At 41.2% G+C, this 20,469-nt stretch overlaps 1 protein-coding gene across 1 annotated transcript in view; it reads left to right on the top strand.

The window, feature by feature from the left end:
* Window positions 1-12,674: 12,674 nt before the first annotated feature.
* LOC120066026 (L-fucose kinase) overlaps window positions 12,675-20,469 on the top strand; it is a 34,813-nt gene continuing 27,018 nt past the window's right edge. Inside the window, exon 1 of the mRNA XM_039017084.1 lies at window positions 12,675-13,016. Within this exon, the coding sequence (XP_038873012.1) occupies window positions 12,935-13,016 (82 nt within the window). The 5' untranslated portion in view covers window positions 12,675-12,934. The remainder of the gene's footprint in view (window positions 13,017-20,469) is intronic.

Here is a 20,469-nt window from a genome sequence, read left to right on the forward strand (position 1 = left end):
ACTACATCTATTGACGTATTGCCGCCACCTACTGTACAGGGTATTGAAACAAAACAAAAATAATATATTCCATTGCGGGAAGGGGGACCCGAGATTTTTTTTTACCCTTATTTTACCAGGTAAGTTGACTGAGAACGCATTCTCATTTACAGCAACGACCTGGGGAATAGTTACAGGGGAGAGGAGGGGGGGTGAATAGATGACCATGATGGTATGGGGGCCAGATTGGGAATTTAGCCAGGACACTGGGGTTAACACCCCTACTCTTACGACAAGTGAGAGGCACCCTACACAAGGCAATGTCCCCAATCACTGCCCTGGGGTATTGGGATATTTATTTTTTTAGACCAGAGGAAAGGGTGCCTCCTACTGGCCCTTCAACACCACTTCCAGCAGCATCTGGTCTCACATCCAGGGACCAACACTGCTTAGCTTCAGAAGCAAGCCAGCAGTGGGATATGCTGCTGGTGAGATAATACAAAAATAAGTCAAAAACAACCAACTCCTTCGGTCACATCCCTACACAGGCTCAGGTGCCTGTGAGGGTGGAGCATTCCTCAACAAGATTCCTTGCAATGCCGCTGCCTTGACAAGGAACATCAACTTGTGTCTCTACTCCTACTACCATTACTTATTCAACGTAACACCTTTATTCCACTCTTCTCATTGCCTCCGGATAGGAGACATTCTGGACAGCACTTATTCTTGCCACATCAGTCTCCTTCACCCTAACAGGACACTTCAGAAATTCAGGTGCACCACAATTGAAGCTTTTAGGCTCAGCTGGCATATAATACTCCTCTCATCTACATACACTTGACACATTACGTAATAATTGACATTTATCACACTGCATTGGTTTGGGCATGAAGGCAATCACAGGGAATCTCATTTAACCAAAATACATGTGAGAAGGGAGAGACTCTTCTTCAGGAAACAATAGAATGGATGGAGTGGGCTTCCGCACGCCATCTACTATGCGGGTCAGTCGTTTTGCACCAACCACTTGATCAAAATCTTCATGTATATCCTTTGCATTTACTTCTAGCACCACCCCAGAGATAACACCCTTGATAAGCGCCCTGCTTTGAAGATCCACACACATTCCAACCGGACAACTTCGAGGCGCAAAGCACGCTCCTTCTTTTCCATAGAAACACAAAAAACAAAATAAGCCCACTTCTCGTTATTCTCATCGACACCACCTCATCCAACGCATCCATCATTTTAACAGAGACTTCAAACGAATCTCCCAGGTAACACTACTGACCCCACACCCTTATTCCAACCAAAACAAGACTATTGGATTTATTAGTTTCCACTACCACTTTACTTCTCTTATTTCCTTTTGCATTCGCCACTGTAATCCAATTCTTATTACTCTCCTCTCCACTCGACACTGCATCCGATTCAAACAGAATATTCGCTTCCTCCATTTTCCCCAAAACCCCCCCAACTCTTCTTCTTCGATGAGGTTTAACGGCAGTTGGCATCCAATAAATGTTGCATTTCTGCCACCTACTAGACTGGAGTACAACTCCCTTATACATTGCTTTAAAAAAAGCTATGTATTTTTTTTATGCAAATAAAATCAACAAATACCCTACCATCTAAACACTCACTAAAAACCCACCACTTCACTCCACTATTAAAATATATCAAGTTCTACTGGAGGCCAACACCACCACTCAACCTGTAACTCTTCTGATGTCAAGTCTCACACATTCAAATACCTCTCTGCAGCGGTCACCACAACCTCCATTTTCTACGACTTATGTTCTATCCCTGCAGTACAGTTGATAACCATTGCTATAAACGCAAAAAAATCCAATCTTACTGAAGCATATATCAGTTGTTGGTCTATCCTTCTGAACTGACTACTCACATCACTTCTCTCAGTATCTCTCCCCCATCTTCCTCTACTCTATTCACTGCCTCTGCATACGACAACTTCTGCACTACTCTAACCCTGGAAACCTCAAACTGTCTCTCTCTCACCGGACATTTCTGATCCTCAGCCCCATGGGCACCCCTACAATTAACACATACCACTACTTAACCCAATGCCACACATTCCTTCGTCTCATGCCCTTCTGCACATTTTTCACACCTAGGAACCTCCCTCCTACACACTGCTGCCACATGCCCATAAGCTTGACACCTGTAAGAACGTAATGTATTCAGCACAAAAGCTTGAACAGTATACGTTATATACCCTAACATAACTGTCAGGAACAGACTCAACATCAAAACTCAAAAGAACAGACAACGACTCTTCTGTTTCACCAATCACGTCACCTTGTCTGCGTTGCACCAAACAACAAGCATCACAAACACTGAATCCTCCCTCCCCTTGGTCAACTTTCACACCTACTGTTACCCCAGTAATCACTCCTTTCAATGGCGCCCTTTACACCTCTTGTCCCCATTTATTTAACGCAGAGTGCCTGCTCCCTCTGACCAGCAAAATCACAAACAATTATCATAAGACCACTTCTGGATACCTTCACCGATTCCACAGCACCCAACTCTGTTTTCACCAACCCTGAAACTACAAATGGATCAGCCAAAAGGCAAGGGCTCACTTTTTCCAAAAAATGCACTCCTACTGTCACAGACTCGTCTTTATCCTGACTCTCGGTGCAAACCTCGGGCTTCGAGAACTTCACATCTACCACCTCCGATACTTCGCCCTCATTCACTTCCATTTCTCCTGCTGTCTTCAATCCAGCTCACTCTGCTTACACTTTCTACCATTCTTCTTTAACAAAACATATCCCTTTTTTCCTCCATATTTAACCGATTCAAGCTCACTATCTTTCTTCGACCTCCTCTGCCTCTAGTTTTCCCTCCATTCCTCCACCATATTCAAGTATAGGTCTCAATATGATAATACTGCACTTCTGACATACTGTACATCTTGTTCTTGACCTCTCGAGGGCAGTCCTTTTCCCCTGGCTAATCCTTTCTCCTCAATCACTCTGGACGTGCATTTGGGATTCTGAGAACTTCAATGTTGCCTTCAGCTGAACGTGCAAAGAGAGATGGTTGATCTTTAGCCCAGCAAGGTCTTCTTCGGTAAATTGGCGATCGCACAAGTTAATGTGCATCCTGCCACCTACTGTGCAGGATGGAAACAAGATTCACAAAAAAACTAAACAAACTAACAAAAAACTACCAAACTACAAAAAAATAAATGAACTAAATCAGATCTGATCCCTACATAGGTTCAAGGGGAACCTGGGAGGGCAGGTCTTCTGGCGCCAGTACTCCTCGCAAGTCTTCAAATGTAAAATCCTTAATTAAGTCCCAAAAGATTTTCTGCCACAGCCACAATAATGTCCAGTTTCTTAGACTTCTCTGAGACTCGTGCTATACAGTTTATAACTGTGGCAATGAACGCCACAAAATCCACATTTTTAACACACAAGGGTATCTTTTGACTGGCAGCAAACCTTTACTACAGCCTGTGGTGCGTCCACAACCATATCTTCATTAGCATCACTTGTTTTCTCGATTATTTTAATCACCTCCGCATAGGAGATTCGATTGACCGCTCTAACTTTTGCCACCTCAATCTCCTTCACCCTTACCGGGCACTCCAGGAACTCAGGATCATGATCCCCACCACAATTGCAACACCGTCATCATTCTACACACAGTTCTTCAGTATACTCTGTCCGTCTGCACATACTTGAAACAAGGCCAAATTCTTTACAGTTCTTGCACTGCAATGGTTTTGGGACGAAAGCTCTTACAGCGTATCTTACATAACCAAGTTTCACATGCGTTGGTATTTGCGCTTTATCAAAAAACGACAGGACCGACAGACTTTCTTATTTTTCCTCCATTCACCCAGAGGGTCAGATGCCAGGCACCACTACACCGGAATTCTCTTCAGGTATTCAACCTGAACATCCGTCGTCACCCCTGAGATGACTCTGATGGGTGCTCTACTCCGAAGTTCAAAACACAAAACTTCTGTTGCTCGTATTCTTTTGAGGCTCACTGCAATCTTCTGTTCTTCAGAAATACAATTAATCTAAATAAGACCGCTCCTGGTCACTGAAAGACTTATCCCAGTGCATACTTCATTTTCAACACCTGAAACGGGTCTCCCACATATGCGTCCTTACTCAGCAAACGCATCCCAACAAGAAGCGATTCATTATCCTGCACTCCATTTTTATACAATTCCCTTTTTGTTCCAGTTTTTGATACTCCTGTTGTCCATTCAGAACATTTGTCTTCAACTTTGCTCAACGTGCTGTTTGATTCGAACCCAACATCCACTTTCGCTATCTATCTTGCCATCTTACCTCAGGGTCCGTGCTGCTCTTGCTTCTTCTTCTTTGGGATGGCGGATCGCATCCAACTTTTAAAGTGCATACACCGCCATTCAATTAGCTTCATTATTCCTGTTCCTCTTAGAAGTTGAAATAGAGCCATAGACACCACTTCCCTTCCCTCACCAATGTTCACTCTAAACTGCAGGCGCAGTTCCCCGCGACTGCCACACAGAAGAAACCACGCAGAGAACCACAAGATAGAACATCACTCAACTTTCTAGAGTTTTCCCTCTTAGTTATTAACACTAAAACGTGTTAAAAAACATTAACCTTTACTGTGGGGATTGTGATGAATCAACACAATATTAGCAACTTTCAATGTAACATACCTAAACAAACTATCCAAGACTTAGTATGCAAAACTAACTATGCAAGAGATTTTGTAGTAGGCATAACGCATTGGATGATGATTCTAATGCATTGACAAGCACCATTCAACCAGTGTGGCGTATCCAATCAGCGCTTCAGTAGGCCTATAAGCAATTAGACCATTGCCATATATGGATCTGTGCCATTCACTTTGAACTGGACTGTTTACGCGAGTAAACGAGCTGCGTATAGCCACATGTGCACATTTGTTCATATTTGCTAGTTGATGAGTTATTAGCCAATCTAAAAATAATTTGTAGTCAGCAATGGGGGAGTGATTGCTTCCTACAACAGCACAAAATGTTAGCATTGCTAGACATTTTTTAAAAGCCAGTCAGGTAAACCACTGTTTTTGTCTTAAAGGGGCAGTGTTGTATTTTGAGAAAGGCTTGAATATGCTAAATAGCCAATAGGCAGAGGGTGGCATTGTCTGATTCTCTGTAATAATGGTATGGGAATAATAATGCCTTTTATTTTGTAAATGGTTTCTTGCATCAAACACAACAACATTTTCAGTCACATCCTTGTCTGAAGTGGATAAACAGGTTAATGTCAAGCCCTGTATGTTTGTTTTTTTCAAAGGCTCATGGAATGTAGGCCAACATTGAACACCACACTTTGGCTGCTACAGTAGGCTGAATTATAGAACAGCTATTTCCATGTTAAAATGTTATGGGATGTATTTTCTCCATTGTTTGTGATGGTAGGCCGCTCTGGCATGCCTAAATTCTGATTAAGTAGCCTACTTAACCACTGTCTGAAACTAACATAAAGTGGGTAAACATCAGTGTTCATAGTAAACAGATGTTGGAAGTTGCACAGAATTTTTACAAACTAGAAGTTTGCACTCAGCAGACCTGAAATTTGCTCAGTGTCAAAAAATATGTGTGGAAACATTTCTCATGAGGAGCTGAATGGCAGTTTGATCATGACAACACTCCTCCCACACCTTTACAAGTATTCCCTGAACTTACCATATGTTTCTTTGGAATGGGAATTTCATCATGACCACCTCTCATCTGCTGATCACCAGTTCTCTTAGCTACGGATTGTTACACCAGATAATGGGATTTAGCCAAAGATTTCTGGTATCCATTACTGGGAGTTATAGGATAAGTACTGTTTGGTGTAGAACTGAGAGTTTTCGACCAACCTTGGATATCTGAATGTCTAGCATCTGTTTGATGCTACCGAGCCCCGTACAGCTTAAATAAATAGGGAATACACATTTCAAAGATTGATAGAAAAGTTGCATATTTATTTTATGGCGGTTCTATGTCATGGCTCTCCAACCCTGATCCTGGAGAGCAACAGTCATGTAGGTTTTCGCTCTAACCCTAATCTAGCACACCTAATTTTAATTATCTGGTTGATAAGCTGAATCAGGTTAGTTACAATTGGAGTTGGAACAAAAACCTAGAGGAAAAATATCCAGGAACAGGATTGGAGGCCCCTGTTCTACCACAGAAAGTTGGTGGCAGCTAATTGGGGAGGACGGGCTCGTGGTAACGACTGGAGCGGAATTAGTCTAACGGTATTAAATACATCAAACACATGGTTTCCATGTGTTTGATGCCGTTCCATTCGCTCCGTTCCGGCCATTATTATGTGCCGCCCTCCTCTCAGCAGCCTCCTGTGTCTTTTACATGGGCTTATGCTGAGCCACACTGGCTGCGTTAACACAGGCAGCCCAATTCTGATATTAGAATTAGCTAATTGATAAGTAAACGTCCTGGTTTCAGGAGAAATGGTTATTTCACTTACACCTCCCTAATTCTCCCGATTTTCAGGAAAAAGTTGACATTTCACCTAGATATCCCTAATTTGATAACTGCGGTGTACAACATAGAAGCTTAGCAGGTTCTGATTGACTTACTATGCTTTTTCATCCGAGATCGGCCCCCGATTGCTAATTAATCAGTTCTTTATTCTCCAGGCTCCGCTTTGTCGTCAAAATTGAAAACCTTGCACCTCCCGGGTGGCGCAGGGGTCTAAGGCACTGTATCGCAGTGCTAGCTGTGCCACCAGAGACTCCTGGTTCGAGTCCAGGCTCTGTCGCAGCCGGCCGCGACCGGGAGGTCCATGGGGCGACGCACAATTGGCCTAGCGTCGTCCGGGTTAGTGAGGGTTTGGCCGGTAGGGATATCCTTGTCTCATCGTGCACTAGCGACTCCTGTGGCGGGCCGGGTGCAGTGCGTGCTGACCAGGTCGCTAGGTGTACGGTGTTTCCTCCGACACATTGGTGTGGCTGGCTTCTGGGTTGGATGTGCGCTGTGTTAAGAAGCAGTGCGGTTTGATTGGGTTTCGGAGGACGCATTGCTCTCGACCTTCGTCTCTCCCGAGCCCGTACGGGAGTTGTAGCGATGAGACAAGACAGTAACTACTAACAATTGGATACCAAGAAATTGGGGAGAAAAAGGGGGGAAAAAACCTGACAACCTTGCAATGAATGACATATATCCATCATGATTTGCCCAGGACTTTCACTGCTGACCTCATTACAGTATGAGTCAAATTTGATAAGGACCTTCCCATTTAGCCTACCCCGGCCAAACCCGGCTGTGCCAATTGTGCGCCGCCCTATGGGACTCCCAATCACGGCCGGATGTGACACAGCCTGGATTCTAACCAGGGACGCCTCTTGAACTGAGATGTAGTGCCTTAGGGCCCATCCCATCGCCACATCATCTAGTTTCTTCTAATAGTAGCCTACAGGTTTCTGACAATCACCATTGTGTTGTGTCAGCACTGAGGTCATGTGCCATCTTTTTCAGCCACAAAGAGGGTGAACGGTTGGCCTGAGTCCGGAATTCCTAAAGCCGGAACTGATGACAGAGCTAGTTTAAGCTTGCCAAAACCCTCTTCCTGTTCTTCCGTGAAGACTACAAGGTCTTTTGAATCGGGGTCTCCCTCGAGGAGGTCGTTAAGGGGTTGTGCAATTTCGGAAAAGGAGTCCATGCAGCATTTGTTGTAGTTGCACAAGCCCATGAAGGAGCTGAGTTCTTTAATAGTAGTGGGTTCCTTGGCGGCTTGTATGGCGGCAGTACGACTTTGTGTCAGCTATCTTTTTCCCTGCGAGACCAGTTGACCGAGGTAGATAACCTGTGATTGCATGAGTTGGGCTTTTTCAGGGCTAGCTTTATCGCCTTTGGCATGCAAGTGGTCAAACAGTGATTTTAGGTCCTTGGCATGTGTTGCCTCATCTTGTGACGCCGACAATATATCATCAGCCTATAGTATGAAAACAGATGACATCGGAGGGAGATCTTGGAGATGTCGATGCAATGCTTGATGGTAAACCGAAGGACTATTATGAAGGCCCATAGGAGTCCTAGTCCACTGGTACTGTTGACTATCCACAGAAAAAGAAAGCCATATCAATGATCGAGAACACAGAGTGACCAGGTGACAAAGAGGAAAAAAATGGTTGAGGGGTTAGCCACCATTGGAGTGAACGTGGAGATTCATTTGCATTCCTGTAGTCCACTGTCACCTGCCAGTCACCATTTGATTTCCTCACTGGCCATACCGGACTATTAGAGGCAGAATGTGTCTTTTCAACAATACCCATGTCCCATAGATCTCGAATCACTTCTTTAGTAGCGGCCATAGCTTCCTTGATGATGGGATACTGTTTTGTGCACGGTGGGGCAACACCTGTGAAGCGCCCTGGTTCCGTATCCAAAGTTCCACACTCCTTTTTCTCTGTAGTCCAAATAGGATGGTTCTGAACTGTAGAGCCCTGCAGTTATCTAATTCGCCACGTCACCTTTCCTTCAGAGATGTGTAGAGTAAAGTTGCATAATAACATCAAGGCCTAAAATAGGTTGTTCAAAGGAGCCTATTCACACCCCTGCATCAATCTTAATTGGATCAATAGAAATTGATAATGGTTTGGTCTGTTTCAAATCTGTCTCCCCCAGCCCCCCACCCCCGTTGCTCTCATCTTCTTGCCAGTGTACTCAGTAAATATATGTTTTGCATAAGAAGTGGGCAATGCAGTGACTTCAGCACCCGTATCTACTAAAAAAACTACTGCAAAGTTGTTGACAAGCATGTTCACATAGAGTACATTCGTAAAGTATTCAGACCCCTTGCTTTTTCCACATTTGTTACGTTACAGCCTTTTTCTAAAATTGATTAAATTGTTTTTTTTTACTCTCCCCTCGTCACTCTACACACAATATCCCATAATGACAAAGCAAAAACAGTTTTTGGGAATTTTTGCAAATGTAAAAAAAATAAAACAGTTACGTACAGTAAGTATTCAGACCCTTAACTCAGTACTTTGTTGAAGCACCTTTGGCAGCGATTACAGCCTTGAGTCTTCTTGGGTATGACGCTACAAGCTTGGAACACCTGTATTTGGGGAGTTTCTCCCATTCTTCTCTGCAAATCCTCTCAAAGTCTGCCAGGTTAGATGGAGAGCTATTTTCATGTCTCTCCAGAGGTGTTCGATCGGGTTCAAGTCCGGGCTCAAGGACATTCATAGACTTGTCCCGAAGCCACTCCTTCATTATCTTGGCTTTTGTGTTTATGGCCGTTGTCCTGTTGAAAGGTCCTGAGTGCTCTGGAGCAGGTTTTCATCAAGGATCTCTCTGTACTTTGCACAGTTCATCTTTGCCTTGATCCTGATCCTGACAGCTCTAGGAAGAGTCTTGGTGGTTCCAAACTTCTTCCATTTAAGAATAATGGAGGCCACTGTGTTCTTGGGGACCTTCAAAGCTGCAGACATTTGTTGGTACCCTTCCCCAGATCTGTGCATCAACACAAGCCAGTCTCTGAGCTCTACGGACAATTTCTTTGACTGCATGTCTTGATATTCTGCTCTGATATGCACTGTCAACTGTGGGACCTTATATAGACAGGTGTATGCCTTTCCAAATCATGTCCAATCAATGGAATTTACCACAGGTGGACTCCAATCAAGTTGCAGAAACATCTCAAGGATGATGGAAACAGGATGCACCTGAGGTCAATGTCAAGTCTCATAGCAAAGGGTCTGAATACTTATGTAAATAAGGTATTTCTGTTTTTTATTTTTAATACATTTGCAAAAAAAATTTAAGAATGTTTTCACTTTGTCATTATGGGGTATTGTGTGTAAAATGATGAGGGAATTGTTTGGACAAAGTTAAGGGGTCTGAATACTTGCCGACTGCACTGTATAAAGTGTAATATTGGGATGCAAACTCTAAACTGAATACATTTCAACTCTATATCTGACATGGTACCGGCACAGATAGAAGAATAAGAAAGATCTTTCACCGGATGTATAAATGTGAAGCATCCGGTTGGCGTTACCTCCCACTATCAAATATGGTAGTAAGAAAAGCCCATTGGCCGGCAGCATGAGAAGATGAAACGAGATGGACGTTCTGCAAATTTTCTCAAAGATGAATACAGTTTTCTGTTTTCAAATCTTAGTTTTGTCGACTTTACTTTTTGCCTAAGTAAAAAAAATGGTGTTGTTTAGAATGTGTGCAAGGACGAATTGAGTTATTGCAAACGCGCACTTCACAAAGTAGGCGTTCCCTAAAGGAAATATGCAAATACATCCTAGAACGCACCAATAGACTCTCGTTAGCTCATGCTTTGCTCTGCACGCCTCCTTGCTTGTTCTGCCCACTATGATTAATTTGCTCCCAGTGGTCTGTCTTGGGTTAGTTATAAAAATCTTTGGTATAGGTGTTCTTTTTTTAAGCCCATAACCATTAATAAACCACTCAGTATGGAAAATAATTATCAGTTGCAATTATTTTTGTCACAATTCATGCTGTCACTAGGAAATAACATGGCAAACGTGAGACATTATTTGTCATTTAATCATTTAAATGTAGTTTTTAAATGTGTCAGTGTTGTACTGGTTAGTACCATGGAAATGAAATATTAAACACCCTTTTTGCTATTTCTTTTTCCAATTGGCCTTCATTATGCATACTCAATCATGAAAATTATAATGTAATATTTTGTTTTGCATTTCAATTTGAATTTTGTCACAAAAAGTGCAAACCCATTTAGGAAAAGAAATTGCAAAAATGAAATTGATTTATAATATTTCCATTTGCGTTTCCAATTGAGTTTTGGCAGCTAAATGCTTCCATAGACGAGTATTTTTATATAATGGTACTATAATATATATATATATTTTTTTTTACATCCATCAGTATTGGTTAAAGTTGGCAAATTGATTGTGGCAGGTGAAAATTCTATTAAATGTTTTACCACTGCAACATTTGAAAGTCACATTCACCTTGATTGACTGAAGCGTCCACAGCCGGTGATGCCTCATCTCAATTGGTTATTCCCCATAATTTGCAACAATGTCAATGGTCGTCATTACTATTTTTCCCTTGCGGTACCTCAAACTGTCGTGATTACCAGCTGAGATACATTTTTATGAGTTGATTTTACTCCTGGCTCAGAGTTTGTCTCAGCAGTGTCTAAACATCAGCCTAAAGCCTACTCTGAGCTGGAAGTTTTTAGTCTTAAAAAATGTTTATGATCTTTTCTGAGACGCTTTGGGGATACGGGCCCTGGGCGTAAAATCAACTGGGTGTAAAATCAACCCATAAAGGAGTACTTTTAGGAGTAAAATCAACTCTGGGTGTAAAATCAACTCATAGAAGTTCATCTCAGCTGGTAATCTTGAAAGTTTGAGGTACCGCAAAGGAAATACCAGATGATGGGAATAAGCAATAGTGATCGCCAATTATGTACTGCATCAAATGTTGCAATGGTAAAACGTTTGATATAATTTTCACCTGATAAGATCACTTTCCTACTCTTAATTCTAAGAGCCTAATCGAGCCCCACAGTGGAGGTGTCATAATACCCATAAAACCTAGCTGTCAAACAGGGAAATGGTTCCAATAATTTTTTACCCATTCATTTTTCCCATAGGGGATTTAAAATAAAAACAAAATAAGGGCCATGTTTTGTGTAAGCTTACCCTGGTGTGACGTTTCGATAACCATGTAAATCTCTCTTGGACAAGGTGACTTTTTGCGATATATCCAGAGTCTTACCTTTGCTTCGATTCGGCAGTCTCGTCCAGATCATTTGTTGTTTTATATGATAGCAAAATTTTTTTTGCGGAGATCATCCGTTCATCTACTCTGCGTCTCACAAAGACATGGCGGTTGGAACCAAAAATCTCAAATTTGGACTCATCATTGCTCATTGCTCGTGTTTTCATCAATTCTTAGACTGTTTGGGAATTACATTTACTATAGCATTTGTGACATTTCTAGAACAATATAGAGTGGGAAAGCGGCCGTGAGTTTGGACAATTAATAGGCACTGAATTAAATAAAACCTAATAAAAACAAAATACACTTGAATGGATTTCTGCAAATATGTAGCCAAATACCACAGGAGCCCTCTTACATTTGGGAACTTTGCAATTTCATAGTTTTGATGTCTTCACTATTATTCTACAATGTATAAAATAGTCAAAATAAAGAAAAACCCTTGAATGAGTAGATGTGTCCAAACTTTTGACTGGTGGTGTATGTTTCAGTAAGATTTGATTTTTGGCATTTATGGTAATGGTCATCAACTGTACTGCAGGGATGGAATGTAAGTTGCTGAAAATAGAGGTTGTGGTGGAAACTGCAGAGAGGTGTTTGGGTGTGCGAGACTTGACATCAGAAGAGTTACAGTGTGTGTTGAGTGGTGGTGTCCCATCCTCTCATGCTGTTGGCCTTAATTTGGACTAAATATATTTAAATAGTGGAGTATGGTATTTATTATTATTATTTGTGAGTGTAGTGTTAGATGGTAGGGTATTTGTTTTATTAATATTATTATTTATTTATTTTTGGGGGAGCGGGGGAAAAAATATGCAAAGTATAAGGGAGTTATACTCCAGTCTAGTAGATGGCGGTATTCAACATTTATTAGATGCCAACCGCCTTTAAACCCCATCAAAGAAGAATAACTGGTCGAGCAAACTATTGATTTTGCAGTCTCCACTCATTCGGGAGCTACATTGTTGCAAGAATAGCACAGCACAGTATAGTCTCTTTAGCTATATCCTTGGTTGAACGGTTTTAGCATTGTTTGCTTGGACGTAATGTTTGCTTCCTGTTACTATCCGCCAATGGCTTTTTAGTTTATATTGGTAAAATTAGGCTAAATGTTCCGTGTATGAAGACAGCAGACAACTTTCGTGGCTCAATTGGAAGATATATTGTTTTCATAAATACGTCAACATGTCAAGCGAGCAGGTGTTCAGCTGGACTGTAGTAGTCTTGACCTGTCAACATAAAGATAGCGTTTACGCCTTTCAAAGAGGTGAGTCTCGTATTCCTTTTCTTGTTTACAGTAATGTACAGTTGCCCAGTGTAGTCTAATAATGCAAAAGATGAGGCATAGACCAGATGCATGTTTCGCCTTCTGTAGGCCTAAGTCTACTAAGTTTACTGAAGAATAAATTACTAAACTTAATTTTACTCTCGTGTTTACCAATCTGAAACTATTGAAGCAGGATTGTGAATGAGCTGTCAAAATAAAAGTCCCCTAAAAGTCCCCTATTAAAATAAAAGTCCTCTATTTGAAACAGATCCAAACAAATACAAATAGTGGAATAATACCATATTTGGACTAGATAATGCTAAACAATTTTGCCATGTTATATAACTTAAAAATAAATTCTTTATTCATTTGATAAAACAGAATAGTTAAAAAACATTTAAAATCCCACTGTGGATCTATTAGTCTGCATAATTGCATTGGTATAATAATTAATTTGTAAAGCGCATTTCCCACGTTCAATGCACATGTGAAGCTTGTTGGTGCTTGCTCCTGTGCGCAAATCATTTGACTGATCCAGTTTCAGTTTAGTTATTCCTTATTATTTCTGAAAAGAAGCTGATAAACCCCTCCCCCATGTTTAAGGGATAATTCACCCAAATTACATGTTAACCATTTTGTTTTGTTGTCCACTGTTTCAAATTCGAACTATTTAGTATTTGTGGCTCAAATCAATGGTACCTACAGTATATTAGCATTTTCATGCTTCATGTCCAAATCACCTGGAAGTATATTACAATTGATTGTGTAACTCAATGATGTTACTTATAGATTTGGGTATGAAGCCCAGACATGCTAATATAGGTACCATTGTCTTGCAAAGTTATCATTTTTAAACAGTGGCCAGGTAAACAAAATGGGTTGTTGTCATACCTTCTCCATATACTGCTTACATAGTAAGGAAACCAATATGTCATTTGGGTGAACTATCCCTTTAATATGGGGTGATTCTTTAAAAACAAATAATCACTTCATAGTAGCAACAACACCACCTAGTGGTCAGAACTTGGTAATATCAGGATGTAGGATGGGACATAAAGCTAACAAATTCAATTACTAATTTCTCTGAACAGGGGAGAAAAAAACATCACCAAATGTGACTGACCGCCTCAACTACAAAACAACACACATGGAATCATGTAGTAACCAAAAAAGTGTTAAACAAATTCAAATATTTTATATTCTTCAAAGTAGCCACCTTTTGCCTTGACAGCTTTGCACACTCTTGGCATTCTCTCAACCAGCTTCACCTGGAATGCTTTTCCAACAGTCTTGAAGGAGTTCCCACATATGCTGAGCACTTGTTGGCTGCTTTTCCTTCACGCTGCGGTCCAACTCAGGTCATCTGATGCAGCACTCCATCACTCTCCTTCTTGGTCAAATAACCCTTACACAGCCTGGAGGTGTGTTGGGTCATTGTCCTGTTGAAAAACAAATGATAGTCCCACTAAGCACAAACCAGATGGGATGGAATATCGCTGCAGAATGCTGTGGTAGCCCTGCTGGTTAAGGGTGCCTTGAATTCTAAATAAATCAGTGTCACCAGCAAAGCACCATCAGACCTCCTCCATGCTTCACGGTGGGAACCACACATGGAGAGATCATCCGTTCACCTACCCTGCATCTCACAAAGACTTAACAGTTGGAACCAAAAATCTAAAATTTAGACTCATCAGACCAAAGGACAGATTTCCACCGGTCTAATGTTCATTGCTCGTGTTTCTTGGGCCAAGGAAGTTATTTCTTCTTATTGTTGTCCTTTTAGTAGTGGTTTCTTTACAGCAATTTGACCATGAGGGCATGATTCACGCAGTTTCCTCTGAACAGTTGATGTTGAGATGTCTGTTACTTGAACTCTGACGCATTTATTTGGGCTGCAATTTATCAGGCTGCTAACTCTAATGAACTTATCCTCTGGAGCAGAGGTAACACTGGGTCTTCCTTTCCTGTGGCGGTCCTCATGAGAGCCAGTATCATCATAGCGCTTGATGGTTTTTGTGACTGCACTTGAAGAAACTTTCAAAGTTCTTAATGTTCCGTATTGACTGACCTTGATGTCTTAAAGTAATGATGGACTGTCGTTTCTCTTTGCTTATTTGAGTTGTTCTTGCCATAATATGGACTTGGACTTTTACCAAATAGGGCTATCTTCTGTATACCACCCCTACCTTGTCACAACACAACTGATTGGCTCAAACGCATTAAGAAGGAAAGAAATTCCACAACTTAACTTTTAACAAGGCACACCTGTTAACTGAAATGCATTCCAGGTGACTACCACATGAAGCTGGTTGAGAGAATGCCAAGAGTGTGCAAAGCTGTCATCAAGGCAAAGGGTGGTTAATATGAAGAATCTGTTTAACACTTTTTTTTTTTGCTGGTTACTACATGATTCCATATCTGTTTTTTTCGTAGTTTTGATGTCTTAATTATTATTCTACGATGTAGAAAATAGTAAAAATAAAGAAAAACCCTTGAATGTGTAGGTGTGTCCAAACTTTTGACTGATAACGTATTCTGGTCAAGGCTCATCCTATGTACACCTTTTCTATTCATATACTGTTTGTACTGACATTATGGACAATCATATATTTATATTCTGGTCAAGGCTCATCCTATGTATACCTTTTCTATTCATATACTGTTTGTACTGACATTATGGACAATCATATATTTATATTCCAGACTCTGACATTGCTCGTTCTAATATTTCTACATTTGTTAAATACTTTTTTTTAATTTTGGGGATTTGCGTGTAATGTTTTTTTGTTGTTAGATATTACTGCACTGTTTGAGCTAGGAACATAGCATTTTTGCTACACCCGCAATAACAAATGCAAAATATGTGTACTCAACTAATACATTTAGATTTTGAACCGCAAATTCCAGTATTGTGGCTAATTCTTATTGTGGCTAACTTCACACAGTCTACTATGGACACATTGAATGAGCTGTCAGAATTATTCTTTATGTTAACCCTGTACTAGTGACTTTGTCAAATTACTTTAAATGTAGTTATTTTTCATTAGAAAACATATACACTTCACTACCTATTTACTTGGACAATAAAGATAAGTTTTAATTTGTCTTATGAGGTGACAGTACAGAATGTCACCTTTTTATTTGAGGGTATTTTCATACATGTTAGCAGTTGATGTTATTTTTCAATTACACAGACTCCGAAGCAAATCAGGGAGAGAAAATACATTTTTTCCAAGAGAACAGATCATAGTTATGCTGTAAAGTGGATGGTAGATGTTCATTCTTCCCTGTTCTCGTTGTTTTCTCCACTGAAGAAAGAGACAGGATGTAGTTTATACCAAAACATAGTCTATGGTTGACCAATTAGAATTCCTTGCAATGAAATTTGGCCGGTGGCCAGCTAGCAAGTATCCCGATTCAGGCTCAATGTATAGACAATTTGAACCAATGAGAACTTGCCACATGTAGCTATGAGTCCCGGACTGGAACCCCTACACAGATGATGAACTGAAAAACAACCCGTTCCATTGACCAATTAATCTTCAGTTCCACATTACAGAAAAACGACTAGTTCCGTTGATCTTTAGTTCTCTGCGTTGTGTATTTGTCTTTATTTGTCTTTGCTACCTTTCCAACAAATCAGTTAGTCAAATTTCTGCCCTGCTAGAGCTGCCCCAGTTAACTATAAGTGCTGTTATTGTGAAGTGGAAGCGTCTAGGAGCAACAACGGCTCAGCCGCAAAGTGGTAGGCCACATAAGCTCACAGAATGGGACCGCAGAGTGCTGTAGAGCGTTGAGCGTAAAAATCGTCTGTTCTCAGTTGCAACACTCACTACCGAGTTCCAAACTGCCTCTGGAAGCAACGTCGGCACAATAACTGTTCGTCGGGAGCTTCATGAAATGGTTGTCCATGGCCAAACAGTTGCACACAAGCCTAAAATCACAATGCCAAGCGTCGGCTGGAGTGGTGTAAAGCTTGTCGCTATTGGACTCTGGAGCAGAGGAAACGCTTTCTCTGGAGTGATGAATCTAAGGTTGCACATTTTGGGGAATATTCAGAGGTGGAAACTTAACGTGGGAATATATGGGAATTAACAGAAATATGCAAATAATATGAATACCATTTAAATGTTGATGTTTTTTGCATTGGATATATTTACCATATCATATGGAGACAGAAACATAAACCTTTTACCTTTATCAGAAGTAGACATTGCAAATTATTTAAATCCTTCAAATAGAAATAAAAACATTTTAGTTACGAGTTGAACTTTTAAATGAGTTGACTTCACATGATTTCACTGAACAACAAAAAAAGGGAATATTGAATGATCCCCAATGATCCATCGCATCTCCCAAAAACATTTTCAACATTCATTTGTAAAATGATAATCTAGAAACGAAAGCTTTGGTTGTCTTCCTCTTAGGCTTCCATGTCTTCTCCCTGGTCCACCTCTTGAACATCAGACTCTGAGGCCTCAGCTTCACTGTCACTTTCCAACCTTGTTGAGGATGGCTCATTGTCAGGCTCAAAAAGCCTCAAATTTGCCCGGATGGCCACCAATTTTTCAACCCTTGTATTGGTCAGCCTGTTGTGTTCTTTGGTGTGTGTGTGTTCCTAAACAAGGACCAGTTGCGCTCTGAGGTGGCTGATGTTGGTGGGATTTGTAGGATGATTGAGGCAACAGGGGAAAGAGCTTCAGATCCACAAAGTCCCTTCCACCAGGTGGTTGATGAGATGTGTTGGCATAACTGCCATATTGCAACTCCATCCCAAAGCCCTTGCTTGGAAGTGTACTTCGCCAGACTGCCAAGAACCTTTCCCTCATCCAGGCCAAGGTGGCGAGACATGGTAGTGATGACACCATAGGCCTTGTTGATCTCTGCACCAGACAGGATGCTCTTGCCAGCATACTTGGGGTCCAACATGTACGCTGCAGCGTGTATGGGCTTCAGGCAGAAGTCTTCATGCTTTTTGATGTATTTCAGAACTGCAGTTTCCTCTGATTGGAGCAGCAGTGAAGTGGGCAGGGCAGTACAGATGTTCTTAAATCTGCAAGCAGAGTCTGAACATCAGACAGGATGGCATTGTCTCCCTCAATCCGTGCAATGGCTACTGCTATAGGTTTCAGGAGTTTCAGGCTGCTTACCACTCTCCCAAAATATCCAGGAGGATCCTCTTGATGGGGCTGTCCATATCGGCAGACTGTGATATGGCCATTTCTTGGAGAGACTCCTTCCCCTCCAGGAGACTGTCAAACATGATGACAACACCACTCCAACGGGTGTTGCTGGGCAGCTTCAATGTGGTGGTCTTGTTCTTCTCACTTTGCTTGGTGAAGTAGATTGCTGCTATGACCCTTCACATACCTAACCATTTATGCACTTGGTCAGATGATTCTGCATCATTGTTGCAATCTTCACATATGATTTGGCACAGTATTTGCAAATGTACACAGCTTTTCCTTCAACATTAGCTGCAGTGAAATGTCTCCACACATCAGATGGTGCCCGTGACATTTTCCTGTAAAGATGAGAAAATATGTGTAAAAAAAATTAAATACAATTCCATGTACAGATAAATAATTAAGCAGTTAGATTATACACCTCCTTTGTAAGATAACTGTTTTAAAATGAAACCTGTATGGAAACAGGTGAATTAAGACTCCTCAGTTAGGCTCAAGCAAGCTAAAACCCACATGGTAGCAAAAACTAACTAGCAGAAATTGTTAACAAGTTAGAAATGATTTAAACACACTTTTCTGTAGGCTACTGTTTACTAGTTAACAAAAATAATGTATGTCATATAAAATATATTCACCCCACCCAGTATTGTAATCAAAACTTACCAGAAAGCATGTAGTCCTTGGCTCAGACAGTGAAGTAGTGTGGGCTCAATAGCATCTCATTAGTGTGCTAGATCTTGAGAATCAGCGGTACATGTGATGGAAGAATGCACTGTGCATGCAGATGGTTGCAATTCCATTGAATTGGGGATAGTTTAACCAAAATATGCCACAAGACCTAGAATTGCCTTATGTGTATCCCACAAAAATGGTTCACTGATATAGGCACATTTTTTTTGATGAATTTAAGCATAATTACCTAAATTCCCGGGCTTAACTTCTCATGGAAAATGTCCGACCCTTTTGCAACCCTAGATGAATCACACTTCAGCATCTGACAGTCCGACAGACAAATCTGGGTTTGGTGTATGCAAGGAGAATGCTACCTGCCCCAATGCATAGTGCCAACTGTACAGTTTGGTGCAGTAGGAGTATTGCTCTGGGGCTGTTTTTCATGGTTCCGACCCCTTAGTTCCAGTGAAGGGAAATCTTATCTCTACAGCATACAATTATATTCTAGACGATTCTGTGGTTCCAACTTTGTGGCAACAGTTTGGGGAAGGCCCTTTCCTGTTTCAGCATGACAGTGCCCCCGTGCACAAAGCGAGGTCCATACAGAAATGGTTTGTCGAGATTGGTGTGTAAGAACTTGATTGCACAGAGCCCTAACCTCAACCCTATCGAACACCATTGATGAATTGGAACGCCGACTACGAACCAGGCCTAATCGCCCATCATCAGTGCCAACTTCACTAATGCTCTTGTGGCTGAATGGAAGCCATTCCCTGCAGCAATGTTCCAGTTGGTCCCCCTTTTGCTGCTATAACAGCCTCCACCCAGAAGAGTGGAGGCTGTTATAGCAGCAAAAGGGGGACCAACTCCATATTATTGCCCGTTTTGGAATGAGACATTCGAGCAGGTGTCCACATACTTTGGTAATGTAGTGTACAGTGCCTTAGGAAAGTATTCAGTCCCTTGACTTTTTCAAAAAGAAATGTTACACGGAACCCAAACCGGCCGCGCACCATTGTGTATAAATGTATTTTGTCCCCCCACACCAAATGCGATCACGACACGCAGGTTAAAATATCAAAACAAACTCTGAACCAATTATATTAATTTGGGGACAGGTCGAAAAGCTTTAAACATTTATGGCAATTTAGCTAGCTAGCTTGCTGTTGCTAGCTAACTTGTCCTGGGATATAAACATTGAGTTGTTATTTTACCTGAAATGCACAAGGTCCTCTACTTATATTAATCCACACATAAAACGGTCAACCGAATCGTTTCTAGTCATCTCTCCTCCTTCTAGGCTTTTTTTTCTCTTGACTTTATATTGCGATTGGCAACTGTCATAAATTAGGTGCATTACTGCCACTGACCTCATTCGTCTTTCAGTCACCCACGTGGGTATAACCAATGAGGAGATAGCACATGGATACCTGCTTCTATAAACGCGACGCGAGCAGTGATCAGCCTGTTACGTTACAGCCTTATTCTAAAATGTATTAAATAGTTTTTTCCCCCTCATCAATCTACACACCATACCCCATAATGACAAAGCAAAACCAGCTTTTTAGATTTTTTTTGCACATTTATTAAAAATA

Source organism: Salvelinus namaycush, chromosome 21 (assembly GCF_016432855.1).
Source record: "Salvelinus namaycush isolate Seneca chromosome 21, SaNama_1.0, whole genome shotgun sequence".
Lineage (NCBI taxonomy): Eukaryota > Metazoa > Chordata > Actinopteri > Salmoniformes > Salmonidae > Salvelinus > Salvelinus namaycush.